This window comes from Gossypium arboreum, chromosome 2, assembly GCF_025698485.1.
Source record: "Gossypium arboreum isolate Shixiya-1 chromosome 2, ASM2569848v2, whole genome shotgun sequence".
Classification (NCBI taxonomy): domain Eukaryota; kingdom Viridiplantae; phylum Streptophyta; class Magnoliopsida; order Malvales; family Malvaceae; genus Gossypium; species Gossypium arboreum.
The window spans coordinates 9,595,370-9,620,769 of record NC_069071.1 but is presented as its reverse complement, the minus strand read 5'-3'; the positions used below and the strand labels follow the sequence as shown (position 1 = coordinate 9,620,769).

At 36.3% G+C, this 25,400-nt stretch overlaps 1 protein-coding gene and 1 non-coding gene across 2 annotated transcripts; both read left to right on the top strand.

Annotated features, from left to right (window-relative positions):
• The first annotated feature begins 958 nt into the window (after nt 1-958).
• On the top strand, nt 959-1,348 carry LOC108466237 (uncharacterized). The gene has a single exon (XM_017766578.1). It carries the CDS (start codon nt 959-961, stop codon nt 1,346-1,348), a length of 390 nt encoding a protein of 129 aa, XP_017622067.1.
• A 22,089-nt stretch (nt 1,349-23,437) lies between these two features.
• On the top strand, nt 23,438-23,544 carry LOC128289887 (small nucleolar RNA R71). The gene has a single exon (XR_008279529.1). It is a non-coding gene; the product is annotated as a small nucleolar RNA R71 (small nucleolar RNA).
• The last annotated feature ends 1,856 nt before the right edge of the window (nt 23,545-25,400 follow it).

Sequence of the window (25,400 nt, the reverse complement as noted above, 5' to 3'; positions counted from 1 at the left end):
ATTTTTGACAAGTTGAGAATGGTGAGACCACGGATTTTGGGCTAAATAAGAAAGGAGTATTATGCTTTTGTAGAAAAGTATGTATACTGAGGGATTCTGATCTGAGGCAGTCTATACTGCAAGAGGTACATAGTAGTCCATATGCTATGCATCCTGGAAGAAACAAGTTATATTGAGATCTTTGTGAGCTGTACTAGTGGCCAGGGTTGAAATGCGAAGTTACCGAGTATGTGAATAAGTACTTGACATGCCAGCAAGTTAAGGCTGAGCATCAATTACCTTCTGGGTTACTACAACCAGTTAAAATTCCACTCTGAAAGTGGGAGAGGGTAACCATGGATTTTGTGAGTGGGCTACCCTTGACGCCGACTAAGAAGGAGTTGATATGGGTAATTGTGGACCGATTGACTAAATCTACCCATTTTATACCGGTCTACACGGATTATTCATTACAGAAATTGGCCAAGTTGTATGTAGCTTAAATTGTGAGATGCATGGTGTACCGGTTTCTATCATATCTGACAAAGATCCTAGATTCACATCTCGGTTCTGGAAAAAGTTACACGAAGCTTTGGGTACAAGGCTGGATTTCAGTACTGCGTTCCACCCTCAGACGGATGGGCAGTCAGAGAGGGTGATTCAGATACTGCAAGACATGTTAAGAGGTTGTGTAATTGATTTCAAAGGCAACTGTTATCTTCTGTTGGCAGAGTTTTCTTATAACAACAGCTACCAGTCTAGTATTTGAATGGCACCATTCGAGGCGTTGTATGGTCGTAGGTTCGTACTCCTACTTGTTGGACTGATCTAGGTGCGCGGCAAGTTCTGGGGCCAGAATTAATTTTTGAAATAGAAGATAAGGTGAAACTGATTCGAGACCGGTTAAAGGAAGCATTTGATAGGTAGAAGTCTTATGCAGACTTGAAGCATAAAGAGATTGAGTACTCTATGGGGGATTATGTCTTTCTCAAGGTCTCACCATGAAAGAAAATTTTTAGGTTTGGGCGAAAAGGCAAGCATAGCCTTAGGTTTATTGGACTTTACCGAATCAGTTGCTTATCAACTTGAGTTGCCTCTAGAGTTGGATAGGATTCATGACGTGTTTCATGTTTCAATGCTGAGGCGATACCGTTCTGATCCCTCGCACATTGTATCAGTTGAGGAAATCGAGGTTGGACCTGATTTGACTATCGATGAGGAATTGATGCAGATATTGGATCATGATGTTAAGGTGTTAAGAAAAAAATCTGTTCCACTGGACAAATTGTTCTGGCGTAATCACAGTTCAGAGAAAGCCACGTGGGAGCCTGAGAAAGCGATTCAGAAGCAATACCCTCACTTATTCTGAACAGGTAAATTTCGAGGCCGAAATTTCTTAAAGGGGGTAGAGTTGTAACTCCCCAAATTTGGGCCTAGAAGTATTGGGCCTTAAGTATGGGTCTGTAGGGAGGCTGTATATAAGTAGTTAATTGTGAAAGGAAATGACACAACTGTGTATCTTCTTCAGTGATTAAGTGCTCTGCGAAGTGTCTGAGAAATCTTGGGTTCAAACCTGGGCTTTAGCAGAAATTTTGGTTTTAAGTAAATAAAACCCTGGATGCTTAGATGATGGCCTTTTAAATTATTGTGTTAAGTAAATGACACAAGGAAGCATGTGGTCCAGTGGTTGTGGCGTCATTAAGGTTGCAAGAGAGCCTGGGTTCAAGTCTTGGCTCTTGCAATTTATTTTTGTTTTTCTTTTAAAGGAACTTGGACTTTGGCCTATAGACCTTATAATTAATTGAGGATATTTTGTGACACAAAAAGAGCCTTTGGTGGAGTGGCAAGGTGGCGTGTTGTGTAACTGTGAGGTCTAAGGTTCAAGTCTTGGGATGAGCAATGGAGTATTTATTTTGCTGTTTGAGCTGTGTAGGAGGTGGATTGGATTGGAACTTTGTGGTTGAAGTGGTCATAAAAAAAAAGAAAAATAAGGAATTTGCCTAATGGTTGAAAGTAATCCCACATCGAGAAGCTAACATGAGCATTGGTGAGAAGCTGGCTGTAAATAGAGCGAACCAGATGAGTTGGTGAGGGGGGAAGTGATTAAGACTCAATACAGGATGTGCCAAAGTTGGTGATCGTGATAAACATGTGTGTATTCACGCCCTTCTTTTTGGACATCGGCAAAAGCCGAAAAGTCGAAACTTCGGCATGTAAGGCCTCACGAGTGTATGACTGCTCGTGGGGTAAACCGAGCCCACAAATCATGTGCTATAGACTATAGAGGCCGCCACAATTGTTCTCGTGTACTGGGCCTCGATGGGCCAAATGGGCCCCGTGGGCCTGCTTGTGTAAATCTAACTGATAGGTGGGAAGTAGTTGGGCTTATCATGTCATGTGCATGGGATAGGCTGTTAAGGGCTTCGTTTAAAAAGCAGTAGGAGGGCCCAACAGCTCAGAGGCCCGCATGATTAAATCTACTGATGAAGTGATAAATTTTGTACTGGGTTATGTAGTTCACTTAGCTGAAGTTAAATTTGGGCTAAATAGGCCACACGAGCGTGTGGGCCCACTTGGGCCGAATAATAGGTCTTAGGCCTATTTACATCGTTAGGTCTGTTTAGGTTACTTAAGCCGCTAGAGGCAACTGTGGACCTTCTGAGAGGTCGATTATCTGTACCGAGACCCTAGAGGGTAAAATGACCAAAATACCCCTGAGGAGTAAAAATTACTATTCTACCCCTAATGGGTGGAAATGACTGTTATACCTTAGAGGTAGGTTAATTGATGAGTGTATGATATATGCATGACCGTATCTGAGTATGAAACCTTGCATACACGAAATATTATGACATGATATACTGTATTGGGGTTGGGATTCTGATTTGGAGGAAGTACTATTCTGGTGGCTTTGCCACATATTCTGATATTAGCGGCTACGCCACGTTTACCGCTATTAGCAGCTTTGCTGCATTACTATTAGTAGCTACGCTGTGATATTAGTGAGCTGGCTGGTGGGTCTATTTAATCCCCACACAGTGAGTTGGTTGGTACGGGTGGTGAGCAGGATGGATTGGGTTGGGTTGCATACCTGTATTGTGATTATCCTGTTTTGGGCATAGGCCCACACTGTTACTGCATAGGGCTTAGGCCCAGACTTTACTGTTAATGAATAGGGCTCAGGCCCAGACCGTTACTGTATGCACTATTACTGTTGACCGATAGGGGATTACACACCGAGTTTTTGAAAACTTACCCTTATTTTGACTGTGCAGGTAATCTCCAGCCTCAGACGATTTGGAGCCACGAGGGACTCAGTGGTGGCCACACGTCCGCAGATTGGTTGTTAATAACTCAATTTATTTAAGCTTTCATATTTGGGTTTTAGTTATGTAATAAGGCCATTTGGGGGTTTTTAACTTTTAATGGGCTTTTGATTTCTTATATTAAACTTCTAGTCTAGGAAAACTTGAGTTTTAAAACTATTCACGATTTTCTAAAGAACACGAGCTTTAAACAATAAAGTTTTCAAAAGAGCTTCCGCGATTTAAGTTGAATTAATATCCCAAAGGCAAATATTTTGAACAAACGTATGTGAAGAGATGATTTGCTAACCCCGTACAAAAGGTTTTTCTTTTAGAAATAAAATTTTACCGACAACTCAATTTTTGAATGACGCTTTGATGCAGTATACCAGATTCGGCCATAGCTTCTAGGTTGGGTTTAGCGTGTTACATATACTGTTCATACCAAAGCATATCTGTAGGAAAAGTATAGTATGAATAGGATATGTATGGGACTAAATGAATGATTACTTGAGAATATCTATGAGTGTATAAATGTTTGCTAATGATAGTTTGTAATAAATGTTTGCTAAGGATAGTTTGTATAATTTGTACGGAATGTGATAAATTCAACTATGTGATGGGTGTTGTATGAGTACTGTAATGTTGAAGTTTGGCTAGATACGTAAATTTGGAATGTATGCTATGAGATTTGTGTTCTTTAGGGTGTATATTGGGGAATTAAAGTGTTGGGCTTAGATTATGTTAGTGCATAAAGAGTTTGTAAAATGAGTCTTTGTTTGGTCACCACGATGGTATTTGATGAAGTCCATCAGGACAGAAAACACAAAATTTGATATCAAACTTTGAAGGAAAAGTCCATGGCGATGGCACCCTCTGAAAAGGAACTAATGAATTGTGATTTCCTAATGGAGTTATCTATGTGTTCTTGGACGATGATGGGAAAACCTCATGCAATGTGATTTTAGGAAAATCCACATCGTAAACATGATAACTAAGAAATGCCTTTGTGGCGTGCTCTGAAAGGAATGCCTTTGTGACAAATTTTGAATGGAACGCCTTGGTGGCGTACTCTATATGATTGCTTGTGTGGTGTGTTCTGTTAGGCCTATGTGGCGTAAATTGTTAGAGATGTTTGGTAAGATAGGAATTTGAATGTCTATCTCTATTGTAAGATACGAGTAAATTCTTTTAGTTCTGTAATAAGTAAGACTAAGATTTGGTGTCGATATGTTCTGGATTAAGAGCGAATAAGTTTCAAGGGTTTCCGTGAAAAGATATGTATATCCATATGTTAAGAAGGATATCTATCATTATGATATTCTATATTGATAAGTCACACATATCCATACTAATAGGTCAACAACCTACTAGGAAAAAAGGAGGAAACAGAGTAAGCATATCAAATGTTGATATGCTTAGTAAGTCTATAAGAAAAATCACTTAACTTACCTTAGTATTAAAACAATTTAAACATTCAAATACATTAATAAACTATATGGCATTCTTTGGCATCCTTAAGCTATCATATGCATATAAATAATTCAAAAACTAGGTTAGTTCTTTAGCATAACAAAGACTTATAATACCAATCACATATACATATTCAACCATTTAGTATAGCATATTATACCATCCAGTTCATAATCAATTATAAACAAATGTAATTCATTTCATATTCAAATCGTTTTAACACTTTCATTTTCATTAGGACACCATTTCTTCATCTGAGAGAACCTTAGTAAACCAATAATCGGATACATGGGGCTATGGTGCTCACACAAGCTGACAATGATCAGGATTGCTTACACAAATTGATATTATGAATTTGCTCACATAAGCTAACATTTTTGCCCAGACAAGTTTTTGTTTATGAAATGGCTTATACAAGCCTTAGGTTATGAAATGGCTCACACAAGCCTTAGGTTATGGTGACCATATCATTTCAACCCCTGTAATAGTATATACATATTATACCAATTATATAAGCACTTCATATCCATCCGGTACCTCTACCTATTCGTAATTGTCATGTATTTCATACTTTACAATTTAATCTTTTTAATGTCAAAAGTCATTATATTCACATCACTTCAAAGTAATAGAAAAAATGATACAATAAAAATATAGCACGAATTAACATAGAAATTTCTGCATGAACTCACTTGGCAAAACAATAAACGAACAACTCTCTAAGGACTAACAGTTTTGCCATTTCCCTGATTATCTTCGATTTGGTTTAATTCTCGATCAATATAATAATTCAATTAATTTATCAATTCCAAACATCGTATATCATCCTATTATATGCATGTATCTATTCAATTCATTATTTGAATGCCCCTAAAATTTTGCATTTTATTCAATTTAGTCCCTAAAATCAAATTTTTCATAAGTTTCAAATTTGAGCTTCAATGTCAAAACTGATCTCAATTACATCTTACTATAACACTCTATATAAATAATTACAAAAATTTCTCATCAATTTCAAAATTTACACACTTTAGTCCTTTTGTTAAAAAACTAGCAATTGAAATTTACAATCTAGTCCCTTTTTCATATCAAAACTTAAATCTAACAATTTAATATCAATTTCTTTAAGAATTCATCAATGGAAAATTTTAGAAATTTTAACAATTTTATAAATTGGTGAATGAGCTAGCTAAATCGAACTCCCACGATCTCAAAAACATAAAAGTTACAAGAAAATGACTAAATTGAACTCACCTATAAATGGCCGAAAGTTTGAGCTTTGCAAACCCTATTTTTTTCACGAGGTAGAAGAAGATGGATAAAAGATGACTTTTGTTTCTTTTATTTTTACTTTTATAGTTTTTTTAGTTTATAATTAATTTTAATTAACTTAATTAATGTTTATTAATTAACCTTAAGCATAATTTAACAAATTTGGTGGATTCCAACTAATATTCACCACCATTTAGCCATTTACTAATGGTCCAATTTCTCAATTGGTCCTTTAACTATTTAAAAATTCATAGTGATGAACTTTTGCAACTTTTACAATTTTGTCATTTTACCATAATTAACTGCCCAATTGACAAAATTAAGGGGCCAAACTTTAATTAACCTTTATAATAATCTCGTAAACATTAAATAGTAACATTTATTGACTCAAACATCATAAATGAGATTCCAAAACCGCCATTTTTACCGTACTAAAACCGAGCTATTACAATTTGTGTTGGAGGTTTTTTTTATGTTTGTAATTTTGTTTTATTAGATTAGTTATGCTTATATTTATATATTTTTAATAAATATAATTAAATTTCAAATGCAAAAATACGTGTTAAGGTAATTTATTTTAATTGTTTTTGTTAGTTGGTGGTTAATATTTTTATTATGTGGATGTTTCATTTAAATAAACAAAAATAAAATTATTATTCATGAAAATGTGTTGTGGTAAATATTATTATGTGGATGCATTTATGTTTTAAAATGGTATGATTATTCAATTTTGTTTGTGTAGATATCGAAATAAGTCTATTGATTAGAGCAATCGAACATACAACCATTATCATTAATGTGCCGGTAAAAAATTTTTACTTTCTATTCATGAGTATTTTATAAATTTACACGTCATTATTTTTTTGATTGGCATATTTAACTAATACGATAATTTATTACAGACAGGGTGAGTGTCACATCCGAAAATTCAGTCTAGTAATTTCGGGTTATTGGTTCGGGTAGCATATTTGGGTCTCGGAATTACGTTCAAAGTGAATAATAAGGATAAAATAATATAAAAATAATAGTGGCCTAAAATTAGGTTAGGGAAATTTGAATTAAGAGTTTGAAAATCAATTGCTTTAAAACGGTTTTAAAAAAAATAAAATAGGGTTTAAAAAGGATTAAGGAAAAAGGGTTTTTAATTGAAAGGCGACTAATTTGTAAAAGGGTCAAACTTGAGAGTTGCCCAAAAGTAATTAATCCAAGTTTTAAAAATAAGTTTTTCTTTCCTATTCAACTATAAACCCCCCTTCCACGTTTCTCCCCTCTTTCATCCTTCCCATTTGAAATTTTTTCCAAACACAAATCACACACTTTCTCTATAACACCTTTTACCTGTACCCAAGGCTGGGACCAAGTACGAGGCTTTACCAGACATGTACTCGAATATTTTCGGGAAATACGAGTTATAAAATTCGTTCCAATTTGAACCCAATCAAACAACATCTTTGTGTACCTAATATGGGCCTACGGGGCCCAAAACATACATTGAGAAAGGTCTGAGACTAAACCGAGGACCTGAGAAAGTCCTTGAAAAATTTTCTAAGTTAAGCCTCACACGCCCGTGTCCTCTACCCGTGTGAAATTAATTGAATTTATTTTCTATTTCGAGCCTAAAAGGGTTTTCACATAGCCGAGCACACGCCCGTGTCCCTGGCCCGTGTCCTTCACACGATCTAGACACGCTTGTGTAGTCGTCCGTGTCCAAAAACTCGAGCATTCTGTTGATGACATCAGTATGTATTTAGGGGCACACGGCTAAGACACACACCTGTGTGCTAGGCCGTGCCCTCCACACAATTGAGACACACGACTGTGTCTCTACTTGTGTGTTTACTATCATGCATTCTGACTTAATATTTTTAGGTGCAGGGGACACACGACCATTTCACACGCCCATAGGGCGGTCCGTGTGTGACACATGGCCTAGACACACGCCCGTGTGTCCACCCGTGTGGACCTTGTTAGGCTATTTTCCAAGCCTTAGGTCACCCTCTAATAACCATATCCACTTATAGTTTTCAATAACATTTAACATGGTCTAATTATTCTCTTAAATGGCCTTAATATACCTCATTGTATGTAAACCTCATCTCATCGGTTTTTATACATGCTAGGTTGTCCCCTTTTATATTAAGGATTTCCATGACTTGTAACTCAATTAAGATTGGCTCGTTATCTTAACTCAGTGCCAAAATTGTGGCCTAACCACCCCATGTGATTTGTTCATGCTACATATCACTAATTGTAATACACTATATATAATCATCACAAGAACATTGGAACATAACATGCACAATTTGGTAGGTCATAACCTACACCAACATAAGCCAATTTCCATGGCCATATACAAGTGAATATGTATACTTTTATAAGCCTTCATATTGGCTAATCAATGACACATATAACAAAATAACAAAAGGCTTATACATGCCATTGAACAAAATAAGAGTATCTATATACCAAAGCTACACAAGATGATAGTGTGTTGACTCTCCAACCGTCTCCCAATCTTCGCAAGTCCACGAGCTCTGTAAGACAGGGAAAAGAGAGGGGTAAGCATTTACATGCTTAGTAAGCCTAAATAACTAGAAAGTAAACATACTGATTAATTAGCATGCATCCATATTAGGCAATAAAACCAACAAGCATGAAATAGTTTCCCTATCACATGCACTCAATCAATAAGTTAGTCTCATAATAATGCACCATGTAATTTGTCTTAGATGAGCTCATCATCCAATGTTTTCATTTTTATATCCCATGTTAATCCCGTTTAGTTTCCTAGAAATCTCGATAGATTACCCATTTACCGTCAAGTCATAAAAGCGATCATCTCATGTACGCACTCCCGCGAACCTCGCATCTTAAGGCAAGATTACCAATACAGGCTAAATCCCCCGTAATATCAACTCAAAAGGTGATGTCAGGATTACCAGTCCAGGCTAAATCCCTTATAGCGACAAACACCCTTAATGAGCTTGAATCTGAATTACCAGTCCAGGCTAAATTCAGACCCTAATCAGATTACCCATCCGGGCTAAATCCACAATGCACACATATTCTTCGGGAGGCTTGATCACTCAGGAACACCCGTCCGGGCTAGATCCTTTCAATATTTGAGATCAACGAATTACCCGTCTAGGCTAAATCCTTTCTACAACACATTCAGGATCTCAAGTCACATGTAAATTGTAACACCTCTATAACCCGTATCCGTCGACGGAGTGGGTTATGAAGAGTTACTAATCCAAAACTCATCATTTGTACATTCACATTTACATAAGTTCATTTCAAATTATATGCATAGCCAAACACAATCAAAGATAGAAATTCAAACTTATATCGACATTCAAAAGTTGCCATATTCACATGGCTTATATACAAAGACATCTCAAAATATCATTCATTTAAGTCTATTCTATACATGCTATACTAGCTCCAAAATATAGTAGTACCAAAATGTAGATAGTGTGACGAGTTGCTGACGATCCCCTTCCCGAGTAGGTAACTGGAATCAACAATCTATAAAACAGAGAAACGTAATAAACGGAGTAAGCTTTCATAAGCTTAGTAAGTTTTAAGCAGTGCAAACAAATAAACTCAATCATACATTAATTATTCAATTTCTCAAGAGGCCATTTTCTAGGTATATTGTCATTTGGCCGAATATACACATGAGCATAATGTACATTTAGCATTATTATTTCACTTAAACTAAATGCATATATCATAAATAAGTCAAATGCTTTCACATACTTTCACATTTTAACAAAATGTATCATGATCATAGATATAACTATAACATTTATTCACTTAGATATCACATTATACACTTATGATTCAATTCCAATCAAACTCACGTATAAATACATAATACGTACCTGGCCAACTTAACATATTGAATGTATTCATTTGTCATTCTAAACACGAGGTATCTTAGTCTTAGACTTTTATCAAATCATCGGCATTTAGCCTGCCAGGTTTTAAACCCGAGTTCATTCACCGGTATTTCGCCTGTTAGGCTCGAAGCCTGATATCATTTCACCGGCATTATATAGGCTCAAAGGCTCGAATAGTATCTCACCAGCATTATAGCCTGCTAGGCTCAAAGGCCCGAATAATACTGTGCGATATTCAAATCAACAAGTTTCATATAACACAATCACACCGAATTGGGTACAAGCATTATTCGAATATATCATCCTACATTTTAATCACTTTTATCTCATTTCATCACTCACATCTAATATTTGATAGTTTACATGTAACATCTTACTCATATTCATCTAACACTATCATTTGATCATGAAAGCATATCACATTTTACTTACATTACAATTGCCATTCGGCCATATACATATATGACAAGTAATACTTAATTCTCATAATCAGTCATGTCATTATCGAATATTATATATTTAACTACTTAAACTGACCTTGAATATTTTTGAACAGTCTCGGCTTGGCTGTTCAACTACTTTCTCTTTTCCCATGTCCAACCTTGGTTCTCTATGCTCTTGAGCTTAATTCCAACTCAAAAGTGACCGAATGCTATCTCCCCTTTTCTTCTTCAAAATTCGACTAAGCTAAGGAAGAAGATGAACCAAAAATATTTTGTTTTTCTTTTGTTCATCTTTTTTTATTTTAATTAATTTTTTTTATTTCATAATTTAAGCCATTACTATTATACTATTAATATATAATGCATATTTTGCTTATTAACATCATTATGGCCGGCCACTAAAACTAAAGTGGGAAATTTGACATGCAAATCCATCTATATACACCATAAATTATTTGGCCACTACAAAATTAACCTATCACATTTTTAAAAATTTTCACATAAGTCCTATTTAATAATTTCATTCACAAATGACAAAATCAAAGCATGAAATTTTCACGCATGCACTTTCACATATAATAAGCACAGAATATAACATCTAATTATTTTTGTGACTCGGTTTTGTGGTTCCAAAACCACTTTCCAACTAGGGTCAAATTAGGGCTGTCACATAAATCACGGTTTACCCATCGGACTTCTTTTTTAACCTCAACCGGGACATTTATCATAATGTCATTATTAATAACACATTTCATGGACTTTCATGCCATCATCAAAGAAAATATTCATACATTCATAAAACTTGCAATTAGATATATTATGAGTTTACTTTAAGTTATTCGAACATACCCTGTATTCGTCTCGGTTTCGCGTTTTAGTTATTTTGAAACCTTTCGTTTCCCTCGATCGACCTCTGGAATTTATTCCTCGGGGTTTATAACAATAAAAATGAATCATTAATACCTCACATTATTCCTTTCGAGTCTAAATTTCACCCCCTGACAAACCTTAACCTTTCACATTTTTACGATTTAGTCCCTAGGCTCGTATAATGTAATGCATGCAATTTCCACCTTACCCAAGCCTAGCCGAATGTTTTTCCCCCTTATGGAAGTCCACAAATTTCCATTATTTCACATTTCAACCACATATTTTACACCTTTTGCAAAAAGGTCCTTTAGGGGTTTTACATGAAAATCACCTAAGAAAAGATGTTTAACACACATCCAACTCTCATATTCCTACATAAAACATCAAAGAATAAATATGTCACACATGGGTCATTTTGAAATCATGATCCCTAACTCAAAATATAGGTAGAAATGGAGAGAGTAAGCTACCGGGATTTCAAAAATACAAAGAACATTAAAAACGGCGCTTGGGAGCACTTACTTTTGAGATTGAAAATGTTAAAAACCCTAGCTATAGAGGGCTTGAGAATTTTGGCTGGATGAGGGAGAACAATGGCTGATTTTTGCCTTCATTTTCCCATTTTATTTCATTAATTAGCCAAATGACCAAAATGCCCTTAAGCCCTTTCTTTAAAATTTCATCTATACATGCCCATTTTTGTCCTGAAACTTAGAAATTGGAAAAATTGCTCACCTTCTAATTAATAATCTAAAGCAATTTCATACAAATTGCTTCTAGAATCCAAGTTTTACAATTTATTTGATTTGGTCCTTATTTTCCAATTGGACACCTTACTTATAAAATTTCTTCATGAAACTTTAACACATGCATATTATCATATTTTATACCTCATAATAACCATAAAATAAATATTTCAATGTCGGATTTGTGGTCTCGAAACCACTATTCTGACTAGGCCGTATTTCGGTTTACATTTCTCCCCCCTTAGGAACTTTCGTCCTCGAAAGTCTTACCAGTAAATAGGTGTAGACATTGGCCTCTCATGGTTTCTTCCAGCTCCCGTGTAGCCTCTTCTACACCATGTCTGTAACAGCCCGATTTTGGGTCTAGTCAGAATAGTGGTTTCGAAACCACTATTCTGAGGCCGGAGAAAATTATGTTGATGTTATTTTATGAGTTATGGCATGATTATTTAAGTACATGAAAATTTTGGTGAATTAAGTTTAGAGTTTGAGGGCTTAATTTCGAAAAGGGACTAAATCGCGTAAAAGGTAAAAGTTGTATTTTAGTACCTAAATGAGTCTAATAACTAGATAGCTAAAATTGAGGGCCTTTAAAGGGAAATTATACCCTTTTTAATAGACGTGGCCGGCCAAGGGAGACAAGAGTGGTCAAAAAGCCATATTTTATGGGATTTAAAGTGACTTTTTGGTAATAAAATAGAATAAAGAAAAAGTTGTCATTTTCTTTCATTTTTTTCTTCTCTTTCACCGAAAATGGCAACAACAGGGGGGTTGAGAGCTGAAAAATTTCAGCAACATATTTCCCTAGTAAGTAAGTGTTTTTAATGTTTTTTCTTGATAATTTTTACATTTTTGGAACCCCTAAAGCATAAGCTTTCAAAAGAGGGGACTATCTTACAAAATGATTAAGAGTGTAGGGTTTTTCCATGAAAGCATATTTATTGTTTGCTGAGTTTTTATGTAAGAATATGAGTCTTGGTAGTGTTATAAACAACTTTCATGAAAGAAATTTGCATGAAATCACTTAAATGGACTATTTTGTAAAGTTTGTAAAATAAGTGATAAATGTGTGAAATAGTTGAAATTATGAGTTTCTATAGTTATGAAAATGGTTCATCTAGGCTGAAGGAGTAAAGAAATTGAATAAAAATCATTTTACGAGCCTAGGGGCAATTTGGTAATTATGGCAAAGTATAGGGGAAAAATCAGAAACTTTGCCAAAAATGTGTCATTGGACTAATTTGATTAGTATATTGTTTTAATAAGTTAAATGTGATGTAGATGATGAAAAACAAGATTCAGGCTTAGAACGAGGAAAAACGAGAAATTGATGTTTAGGCCTCTTCTACCAATTTGGTGTCGAGGTAAGTTCGTATGATAATAATAATGCAAAGTTATGTTTGAATTACATTCCTTATTAATATTGCATATATTATATGATTTAATATATTGGAAGATTGATGGAATATGATGTTTCTTTGAAACGAGTAAGTTGTTATGAAAGTAATTTATCAACTTCATTATCATGTGCTTAATACTTGATATTGTACGAAATATAGATTTATGCCTTAATTGGAATTGACTTGTGATGATTCAATGAAAATGTGATGATATGTGTGCTAGTATAAGACCATGATGATTAAATGAAAATGTGATGATATGTGTTCTAGTATAAGACCATGTCCGGGACATGACATCGACACTGACATGAGACCTTGTATAAGACCATATCCGAGATATCGCAACGATATGTGGATCCATGTAAGACTATGTATGGGACATGGCTTTGGTATTCTATTTGGTGTAAGGTAATTCTGAACATTTTTTAGCATCCCGAGTGTTCAACGGGTAATGTAATGGATGATGTGATGAAAGCTCTAAGGAGAGTATGTTAAAGAAGGTATGATTATATACTTTATTACGAGTTGGTATAGGTATGTACACTAAACTTATGAGTAATGCCTTGATATGTGATAATCTATGATATATATAGTATTTGGTGAATACTATAAAAATGGCATGATTTGGAATAAGTCTTTGATACTGAATGACATTGAGATTATGGGTCCATTCTTATGATGCATAGCTATGCATTCTTACCATGATAAATGAAATGATGTTGTATTAATTTTGTGAACTATAATTGTGAATGAGTAAATTAGCCCGAACAATTTAGGCTACTGCAGTGGTGTAACTTTGAAAATACACTAAAAATAGTGGAAAATAAGTTAGAGGCTGAATGAAATATGAAATTAAATATTATTGAAGCTAGTTTCACATAGAGGAAACGGTGTAAGCAAAAGAGTTTCATATTATGAAATATTTAAATTATTGTGAGACAGAGTCAGAATGACTTCAAAATCCAATATTCCAATTTGAGAAAATCATTATAAATTGTAAAAAAATATTTATGAGTTATAATTTATATGTTTAGAATATTTAATGAGTCTATTTTCAAAAGAAATAGATGAGAACATTATTCAAGTCCTGTGCTATGAGAAAATTAAACTTTAGTACATAAGGGTCAGACTATCAGGCAGTAAATCAGGGGTAGTTTTGAGGAATAAACTGTACTCTTTGGCTAAACCAAAAATTTTGGAAATTTTATGGTAGAAAGGTACATGAGTCTAGTTTCAAGAAAAATTATTAGAACTTAATTTGGAGTTTCGTAGCTCCAGATATAAATATTTTATTGATTGTTGTACAAGAAGACAGCTTATCATGAACTTGAGAATATGTTGGGAACATTGATAAAAACATGTTAATGAGTTGCTTATTGTTTTCATATGAACTTACTAAGCGTAAAGCTTACCCTCCCTTCTTTTTCCATGTTCTCTAGTGTTTTCAGGTTAGCTCGGGTTGGAGTTCGTCAGAGATATTATCACACTGTCAAGCTGTCGCCATTGGTGTAAGTGATTTCAAGTACTTTGAGTCTATGGCATTTATAAGAGTTTAAATATTTGAGTGTGTGATATTTTTTTTAGCCAAACTTATCGGCTTACATTATCTATTGAGGTTGTAAACCTATTTATATATGCATGCATGTGCTATGGTCTTATGTGATGTGTTTAAAATGATTATGGCATGAATGTGGTAAAGATGTGAGTAAAATCTATGATATCTATTGCATGAGAAATTGACATGATCATAACATGTTTATGGATGTTTAAGTGCCCATGTATGCTTTGTTGTATGCTATTGTATAAGTGTGTATGCATATGTTGTGAGGGTGACAAAATGACTTGGAAAATAGCCTTGCATTTGTCCACACGGGTAGGCACACCGGTGTATGCCATGGCCTTATGACATTTTGGGGATGCTGACGTTAGAAACAGAATACCCAGGTTTTTGCACATGGGCCAATGACACGGGCGTGTGTCTGGCCGTGTGAGAACCCCTGTAGGTGTGAGTTTGAAATTAATTCCACATGGGCGTGTGCCCTATACCCACACAGGCGTGTGGAGCCTTAAAGCATGAAATTTTCCAAGTTTTTGTTGAATTCTTGGTTTAGTCCCGGACCACCCCGAATGTATGGTTTGGGCCTCGTAAGCCTGTTTAAGGGAAAAAATGTATGTGCAATGAAAATTTTTAAATTCAGATGAATTTTCATGGCCGATTTTAGTATGGAAGTATTCACTTAAGTCCGGTAACACCTCGAACCCTGTCCTGGTGTCGGATATGGGCGAAGGGTGTTACAATTTCGATGCCATAAAACTTTTACCAAAGCCACATCTTTATTTCTCAACTGTTTAACCTCACGAGCCAAAATCTCGACCGATTTCTCACCATAAGTCATAACCGGTCTAATTTCAATCTCAGTCTATGAAATCACATGAGAGGGGTCTGATCGATATCGTCTTAACATAGATACATGAAATACATCATGAATCTTTTCCAGTTCTGGTGGCAATGCCAAGCGACAAGCTAATGGTCCAACTCTTTTAGTGATCTCGTATGGTCCGATAAACCGCGGACTCAGTTTGCCTTTCCGGAAAAATCTTAGTACTTTTTTCCATGGAGATACTTTCAAGAATACTTTATCTCCAACTTGGAACTCAATCTCTTTTCTTTTCAGATCAGCATATGACTTTTGTCTATCCAATGTCGCTTTTAAACAATAACATATCACTTTAACCTTTTCTTCAGCTTCCTTGATTAGATCAATGATCGCTTGATTTCGTTATAGGTTTTAAATATTTATAATTACTCATTTTTAAACTAACTATTATCACGATGTAGGCAAGTGTACCTATCGAACAGTAGTGTAGTTTTAGCAAGACAGGATTGTCGAACCCAAAGGAACTAAAAGAACTAGTAATGACTATCTTTTTATTATCTAGTCGAAGAATAAATATGTTTTGTTTTAATTGACTAATTATCTAAACTAAGAATGCACAGAGGAAAGAATTGGGGAATTTCTTTTGGGAAAAATCGATTGACTTAAGACAATACCTAAGGAAAAATCCAACTAGACTTTACTTGTTATTCTGGCTCCGAATCGGATGATTTATTCATTTAAATTGTCCTGTAGAGATCCCTAAGTTATGTTATTATCCCTATTTAGGACTAATAACGTCTAATCCCTAGATTGAATAATTGAGACTTTTCTCTAATTAACACCCTAGGGTTGCATTAACTGGATCTATGGATCCCCTTATTAGGTTTCACCCTAATTCGGCAAAATCTTGTCACCCTATGTCTAGGCGCGCAATCAACTCCGCTCAATTATGACAAATGTACTCTTAGACAGGGTCTATTCCTCCTCTCAATAAGAGCATGTCTTGAATCAGTATGATGGGATATCAAAACAAGAATTAAGAACAAGTGAAATATTTATCATATGATTCAGAAAATAATAACAAGATTCGTCTTAGGTTTCATTCCCCTTAGGTATTTAGGGGTTTTAGTTCATAACTAAATAAGAAAACATCTCAGAAGAATAAAGAGTACAAAACATAAAGAAAACCCAAAACTCCTGAATGGAAATTGAGGAGAGATCTTCAGTCTTAATGATGAATCTGGCTTCTGAGATAGATTAATTGTCTTCCTTGGAATAATTCCTTACCCTCTATTCTCCGTCCCCTATTTTCTTCCTCCTCTAGGGTGTATTTATAGGTTTTGGAATGCCTAAAAACCCTCAAAATTTGCCTTTTTCAAATTGGACTCAACTTGGGCACGGCAGGGACACGCCCGTGTTCGATTACTTCAGGCCATGTTTGATCCTGCCAAATTGACACGACTGTGTGGTCTGCCCGTGTGAGGAGGTCCAGGCCGTGTCAATTTCATACTTTGGACCATTTTCTCCGTTTTTGGGCTGTTTCTTATTCCTTTCGCTCTATTATGGTCTCCTAAGTATAAAACATGAAATTAGAGCATTAGGAGCATCGGATTCACCAATTCTAATGAGAAATCATCCATAAAATGCATTAAACATGGGGTAAAAATATGTATAATTTATGGTTTATCAAATACCCCCACACTTAAGCATTTGTTTGTCCTCAAGCAAAATTCTCAACTCATAATCAAAATAAATTCTTCTCAACTTATAATTTCTATCGATAATATCTCACATTAATCCATAAGTAATAATACATTGAGATTTCAACTAAAAGAACATAAAAGTTTCAAACATTCCAAGTTGAGCATTTTAATCATGCAAACATAGGTGTCTCCCCTCATCTAAGTAATTACCTTTGATTCAGAATATCACAAAGTTTTACATCCTCACTAAAGATTCACTCAAATCACTCGAGGTGTTTAAGGACAATAAATGAAGCACTTAATAGTCAATAATGAAAAGTCATTACCATAGGCTTGCATGAAAATCAAATCTCCACCACTATAATTTAAGATGATACATCAATCAAAAGGTCTTTAGAGGGTTGTAATGAAGCTTGGTTAGGGGGTGTGGTTACAAGCTAAAAGAAAGGGTTAGAATCGAGATTGAATTGAAAAATTACCTAACTAGAAAAAAGAGTTAATCTTCACTTGCGTACAACAGAGCTTCTTTTTAGAATATGAAATTATAGATATGTATACATAGTTTTTTTTTACTTTTTTTTAAGAACAAGTTAAATATTTAAACAAGACATAGCTAAGCAATTTCTTCAACTCAAATCTCGAAAAAAATAGGAATCAAGTTAATTTAGGGGATTTCAACAATAATGGGTTAAAGGTTAATTTTGAGGTTAATACAAGGAATGACTTGTTAGGCTCAAGGGGGTTTACTAGGGGTTAATCGTAGAGGTAGGCTTTTCATGGCACGAGTGAGTTAATCCGAAGTGCCTTAATCATTTTGACATATCAAATCAAATGGTGTGGTCTCGACATGCATAATCAAGCAAGTTCTAGAATAATAGTTCAATACTGACGCACTCAAAGCAATAATAAAAGTGAGCATGAAAGAATTAATAGATGCTCAAAAGGCTCAAAAATCTCACAAAAATTATGGCTTTTTGATGTTTAGACTCGTGAATTCCAATTCAAAGTAATATCGAGACTTGTGGAAACAACCTATAATTTTAAATTCTTAAAAATCAACTCATCATGCTTGATTCTCTAATGTCTTAAAGTTTAAACAATCAATGAATAAATGCCTATGTTTTAATTCAAGATATATCAATCAAAATCATAAATCAATTAAAATTTATCCAAAATATGATATGAAAGCTTTTCAAGAGAACAAGGCAATCATTTAGGGATTTTTCTGATAATGAAATAAATACCCCCCACACTTAAGATGTACATTGCCCTCAATGTACAAAGATAGATATTAAAGTGTAAAAATAAGATAGGGAGAGAAGTGAAACTTCTTGTATGATGAATTCCTCAAACTAGAGTTTTGGAGAGTAATCAGTTCGGGAGTGGAGGAGGATACTTCGGCGGTCGTAGAGGTTTATTAGTCCATAAGTCCTGCGCCAAAAGAATATTATATCTAGTGGTAGCTATGGTCGTGGTCGATCAGGACATGGTAGCCATGGAGAACCTTTCCCGGTGGAGTTTAAGTTCTTATGTGACGATGAGCTTAAGAGCTCTATATAACTGTGATAAAATCAGGAACTTTTTAGAGGATATTAGGGAGAATAATTACTCAAAAAGAAATAATCGAAATTAATAATTAAAAATAAAATTTATAAAATCTAATAAAAATAAAACACTACTGCTCGCGAGATGGGACTGGCGATGAGATGTGAAAGTGCTGACAAATCTGCTGTAGAGTAGCATCAATGTTGTCAAATCATTGAAAACACTACTGCTCGAATCGGGTGAGACACTCAGTGATGTCAGCATACGAAGCCGCCACATAAACTAGACGAGAGGGTGGTGGTGGCTAAGTCGGTGGGTCCTTGTGCTGTGGGGGGACATCATCAGAAATGTCCTCGTAGGCCTCCTCCTCTGTAGATTGGGCGAGACGATACTGAGGAGGGTAGGTTCCTCGGCGCCTCTCGATCATCCTCATACTAAGCATGCTCGAGATGCCTTGTGGAGACATCTGGATGATGAGGGTGAGGGATGATTCTTGGGTCGCGGTGTTGAGGAGCCCGAAGTGTCGCCCCAGTCGAGTCACATAGGGGCCAATGGAGATAACCCCCTTCCGAAGCCACTCCGTCTTGTGCTGAATCGCAAGAACGATGAAATAGGCAAGCTCGATGACATGTCCTTGCGACATGCACCATAAGAAGTAGACGTCGTGGGTGTTGACGACGCCAGTGCTCTCTCGCCTCTCTGTAATCGTGTGAGCTAAAATAGCGTGTAAGTACCTCAGGGATGGTGGGAGAACTGATGCCTTGGAGCGGCTAGGATTGTAGGAGGCCGTGCCAGGGGCCAAAGTGTGCCAGCATTTCGAGGGAGAGAAATGTATGTGGCGACTGAGAGCATGTAGTTCATTCTCCTCCTTGAGCTCCTCCGTATATAAGCCTAGTGTAGCACCAAACTCTGGGACACTTAGCTGGCGGATTAATCCGCCTAGGCGAAATTGAACCGTACCAGGATCATCGTAGTTTGTCATTACAATTTGGAGATGGAACGCTGAGCATAGTTCCATCGTGAGCTTGAGGTATGTTGGTTGGATGATCCCAAAGACCAGCTCTCAAGGGTCGGTGGTTAAAAGGGCCCAAATCGCATCAGCCATCTGAACTTGTTCTATGGCAACCCAGTCGATGCAGCGGCTCGCAATTAAAGGTTAGGCCCAAAGTATCTAGAAAAGTTCTTCCTGGGGCCCTCGGGGAACTGTAGAAGAGGGTGACGAATTTCCACGGTTGGACCCGCGGAAGAGGATGCTCCCTTCCTCTTCTTAGAAGCAGGTACGGCGGTTTTCTTTCCTCTTGAAGACGACATTGTGAGCCTGTAATATAAAGAATAATAATAATAGGTAAACGAATTCGAAAAAATAAAAGGCATGAATTTGGAACTAATTATTTCAGCCAATACTATTAATATGAAGCAAACTTAACCACAATAACAATGAGAATGGGAATAGAAATGTAATGGGTATGAGGTTTTCCTAATCTCAATTTAACACGGAATGTATGATAACTAACTTAGGAATGCAAAATACATTGGCATGGTAATAGCATGAGAATAAACATAGTAATTTTGTGGGTATGAGGTGTTCCTAATAACTTGACTTAACACAAAATGTATGATAACTAATCTAAGAATGCAAATTAAATGATAAAATAATGAGCAAAATGACAAATAGTTCAAAAGCAATGAAGATTATGCTAACAATAAGCATTAGTAATAAGTAAAATAGAAGTGAAAGGAGTAAACAAATGCTAAGGGAGAGGGATTGAGCGTTAAAAATGAAGTTGGAGACTGCACACGGGTGTGGCAAGGAGGCCGTGTGGAGTTGCAGTGGCTAGGGTTAGGGTTTTTGAATAGGGAAGAAAGTGAATACTGCAGGGTATTTATAGATTTTGGGCCACACGGCCAGGGCACATGCCCGTGTAACCCAATTTCAGTCCGTGTGATTCGCGAATTTCAAATTTGGTCATGTCTGAAATTTAGTACACGCCCGTGCACCTCGGGCGTGTGGGTTCATACGGTCGTGTCGCACGATTGTTTCTAGCTTCGTTCACTTCTCCCATGCCCGTGTGTGCAAGCCCCATGCCCATGTCAATTTAACAGGTTAGACGATGGGTGTTAGACACAAGCGTGTGACACGCCCGTGCTATTTTAACAGGTTCGTCGACGGTTCTTCCACACAGGCGTGTCGCACGCCCGAGTTGTTTTGGCAGGCTCGACCACGGCCATGTCGGACGGTTGTGGTGTTTTATCGAAGCCTGTGTTGGAGGAATCCTTGCCCTATTTTCTCACAAACATAAGCACGCCCGTGTGCTTGGCCATGTCTTTTTGGAAACACCTGTATTCAAGATTTCCATAAGTAAGTTAGGAGTTAAAAACCAAAATTTAAAGAAATTAATATTGTTAGTGCTTGGGTTGCCTCCCGAGAAGCGCTTATTTATAGTCTAAGCTCGACTTACCTCTCCAATGAATGGTCATGGTGGTTTGAGGAGTTTATACTCCTCATTCCTGCTATCAATCTCATCAAAATAAGGTTTTAATCGGGTGTTGTTTACCTTAAAAGTGCCAGACTTGGGATGACTCACCTCTACCGTACCGAATGGAAAAATATTGAGTAAGAGGGATTTCCTCATTTGGTGTGGTAGTGACAATGTGGGGATCTGCGGCATCTAATAAGACCTTATCACCAACCTTAAGCTGATTTTGAGAGGTATCAGGCTCGTTTTGGCATAGTTTCAGTTTATCGTGTGTTCTCGATTTATGTGTTTGTCATTCATCTAGCTCCTCTACTTGCAGCCTTCATTCTTCATGAATAGAACCTCTACTATTGTTCGAGAGTGGCTCATGTACTTCCTTCAGACTTATCTCTTGCAAAGTGGGTTGTATCATGTGGTCAGTTTTAATAGAATGGTTTAGACGGTCACCTTCAATTTCCAATGTGTTGTCAGAATTGCGAGCTTGAAGGGTGAGTGTTTCATCTCCTATGCGAAGCGTGAGTTCACATGTGCCAACATCAATAATTATTTTAGCAGTTGCTAAAAAGGGCCTTCCTAGGATTAAAGGAGTATTGTTATCCTCCAATATGTCTAAAATAATGAAGTCAACGAGAAATATAAATTTATCAATTTTGAAATCTTATAGTTTTATCTGCTAATTGAATGTTCATCCTAGTCTGTTTGGGTTTCCCGAGACCTAGTTGCTTGAACATTTTAAAAGGCATGACGTTGATACTAGCCCCTAAATCAGCTAATGCATTATTAACATCTAAACTGCCAATTAAGCAAGGAATCGTAAAACTCCATAGATCTTTTAGTTTGTTCAGTAGCTTATTTTTCAGAATAGCCGAGCACACTGCGTTTAGCTCCACATGCGACGCCTCGTCCAACCTCCATTTATTTGCTAAAAGCTCTTTTAAGAATTTCATTACGTTTGGCATCTGCGATAGAGCTTCAATAAACGGTAAGTTAATATGTAATTTTTTTAAGAGTTTAAGGAATTTACCAAATTGTTCATCTGAGCAGTCTTTCCTTGTTGCATTGGGGTATGGTACACGAGGTTTATATTCAACATTTACTGATTTGTTTGTATTTTGATCTACCTCACCTTGACCTTTGCTTACCACAGTTTCTTGTCGCGGTTCTGGTTCAGGCTCCACAAATTCTTTTTCATCTTGAATATTAATCGTGTTGAGCTATTCCCTTAGGTTGGGTTCAGTATTACTTGGCAAACTACCTTGTGGTTGTTCAGAGATTAGTTTGGAAAGCTGGCCTATTTGAGTTTCGAGCCCTTGGATCGACGGTTGTTGGTTTTTAAGTGCTGTCTTGGTGTTCTGAAAACGGGTTTCTGACACTGATATAAACTTTGAGAGCATCTCTTCAAGGTTTGGCTTCTTTTCCTGTTGGTAGGGTGGTTGTTGAAAACCCGGAGGATGTTGTGGTCTTTGATTTCCTTGGCCTCCCCACAAGAAATTGGGATGGTTCCTCCAACCTGCATTGTAAGTGTTACTGAATGGATTGTTTTGAGGTCGAGGATTATTACCCATGTAATTTAGTTGCTCGTTATCCATGTTATGGCCATAAGGTTGATATTTCGAATGGCTCGTTCCACCGCTACTTGCTTCGCACTGCATTACTGGGTGAACCTGTGAAGAACTAAGAAAACCATCAATCTTTTTAGTCAAGAGTTCTACCTGATTTGACAGCATGGTAACCGAATTGACGTTATAAACACAGGCTATTTTCATTGGCTTTGTTCTCATGACTTGCCACTGATAGTTATTCAGTGATATTTCCTCAATAAAGTCGTAGGCATCTTCAGGTGTTTTATTATTGATGGTTCCGCCAGTAGCTGCGTCAACCATTTGCCAAGTCAAAGGATTTAGACCATTGTGGAATGTTTGAACTTGGAGCCAAAGCGGTAACCCATGGTGAAGGCACCTTCTCAGTAGGTCCTTGTATCTCTCCCATGCATCGTAGAGGGTTTCTAAATCCATCTACACAAAAAAAGAGATGTCATTACGTAATTTAGCCATTTTAGCCGGTGGAAAATATTTTAGTAAGAATTTTTCGGCCATTTGTTCCCAAGTAGTAGTTGACCCTCGTGGTAACGAGTTCAACCACTGTTTAGCTTTGTTCCTTAATGAAAAAGGGAATAACCGAAGATAAATAGAATTATCAGAAACGCCATTGATTTTAAATGTATCGCAAAATCCCAGAAAGTTTGCTAAGTGAGCGTTGGGATCTTTATCCTGCAAACCATCAAACTGAACAAATTGCTGTATCATCTGAATAGTGTTAGGTTTTAATTCAAAAGTATTTGCAGCCACAAAGAGGTCTAACTATGCTAGATTTAGTTCTGTTAAAGAAGGTTTAGCATAATCATACATAGTGCGTGGAGCAGGATTTTGATTAACCGCAATTGCAGGAGGTAGCTGATTGCCTTGGTTTTCAGCCATCTCTTCGGTTGGGGGTTGAGTATCGTCTTCTTGCTGATTCTCCGTGTATCTTAAGTTTCACTTTGTTCTCTTTGGTTTCTACAAACTGTGCGATTGATTTCTTCGTCAAAAAGTAGTGGCCCTGAGGGTTTCTTCTAGTCATAAACTATAAAAACCTGCCAAGAGACGAAAAAAAAGTAAGTAATAATAATATAAAATTAAATTTCAAGAAAAATAAATGGCTAAAGTAATAAAAATTGAGTGTTCCTAATATTTCAGTTCCCCGGCAACAGAGCCAAAAACTTGATCACTTGATTTCGTGAAAAGCTTTAAATATTTATAATTACTCGTTCTTAAACTAACTATTATCGCAATGTAGGCAAGTGTACCTATCGAACAGTAGTATAGTTTTAGTAAGACCGGATTGTCGAACCCAAAGGAACTAAAAGTACTAGTAATGATTGTCTTTTTGTTATCTAGCCTAAGAATAAAGAGGTCTTGTTTTAATTGACTAAATATTTAAACTAAGAACGCACAAAGAAAAGAATTGAGGAATTGCTTTTGGGAAAAATCGATTAACTTAAGATAATACCTAAGGAAAAATCCACCTAGACTTGTTATTCTGGCTCCGAATCAGACGATTTATTCATTCAACTTGTTCCGTAGAGATCTCTAAGTTATGTTATTATCCTTATTCAAGACTAATAACGTCTAATCTCTAGATTGAATAACCGAGAATTTTCTCTAATTAACACTCTAGGGCTGCATTAACTCGACCTATATATCCCCTTATTAGGTTTCACCCTAATCCGGCAAAATCTTGTCACCCTATGCTAGGCGCACAATCAACTCTGCTTAATTATGAAAAATGTACTCTTAGACAAGGTCTATTCCTCCTCTAAATAAGAGCATGTCTTGAATCAGTATTCTGGGATATCAAAATAAGAATTAAGAACACATAATTAAGAACAAGTTAAATATTTATCATACGATTCAGAAAATAATAACAAGATTCGTCTTAGGTTCCATTCCCTTTAGGTATTTAGGGGTTTTAGTTCATAACTAAATAAGAAAACATCTCAGAAGAATAAAGCGTACAAAACATAAAGAAAACCCAAAACTCCTGAAGGGAAATTGAAGAGAGATCTTTAGTCTTGATGATGAATCCGGCTTTTGTAACACCCCGAACCCGAGACCATTGCCGGTGTCGGACACGAGGGGTTAACAAGCCAAGTTCACATGTTTTGCCACCAATTTGACATTTCCAGTCAGGCTGGAAAACTGCGTCACCGTCGCCTTAAAGATCATATCTCGAGTTTCAAAACTCGGAAACTGGTTTTGTAAATTTTCCCTGAATTTAGACTCATATATCCATCCATGGATTTATTTCTATAATTTTTGGTTGGGCCAATTGGTACAGTTTATTAGTTAAAGTCGCCCATGTTACA

Bases quoted from the DNA above. Each gene is read 5' to 3' on its own strand.
- LOC108466237 (XM_017766578.1), top strand. From the start codon at position 959: ATGTCTTTCTCAAGGTCTCACCATGAAAGAAAATTTTTAGGTTTGGGC.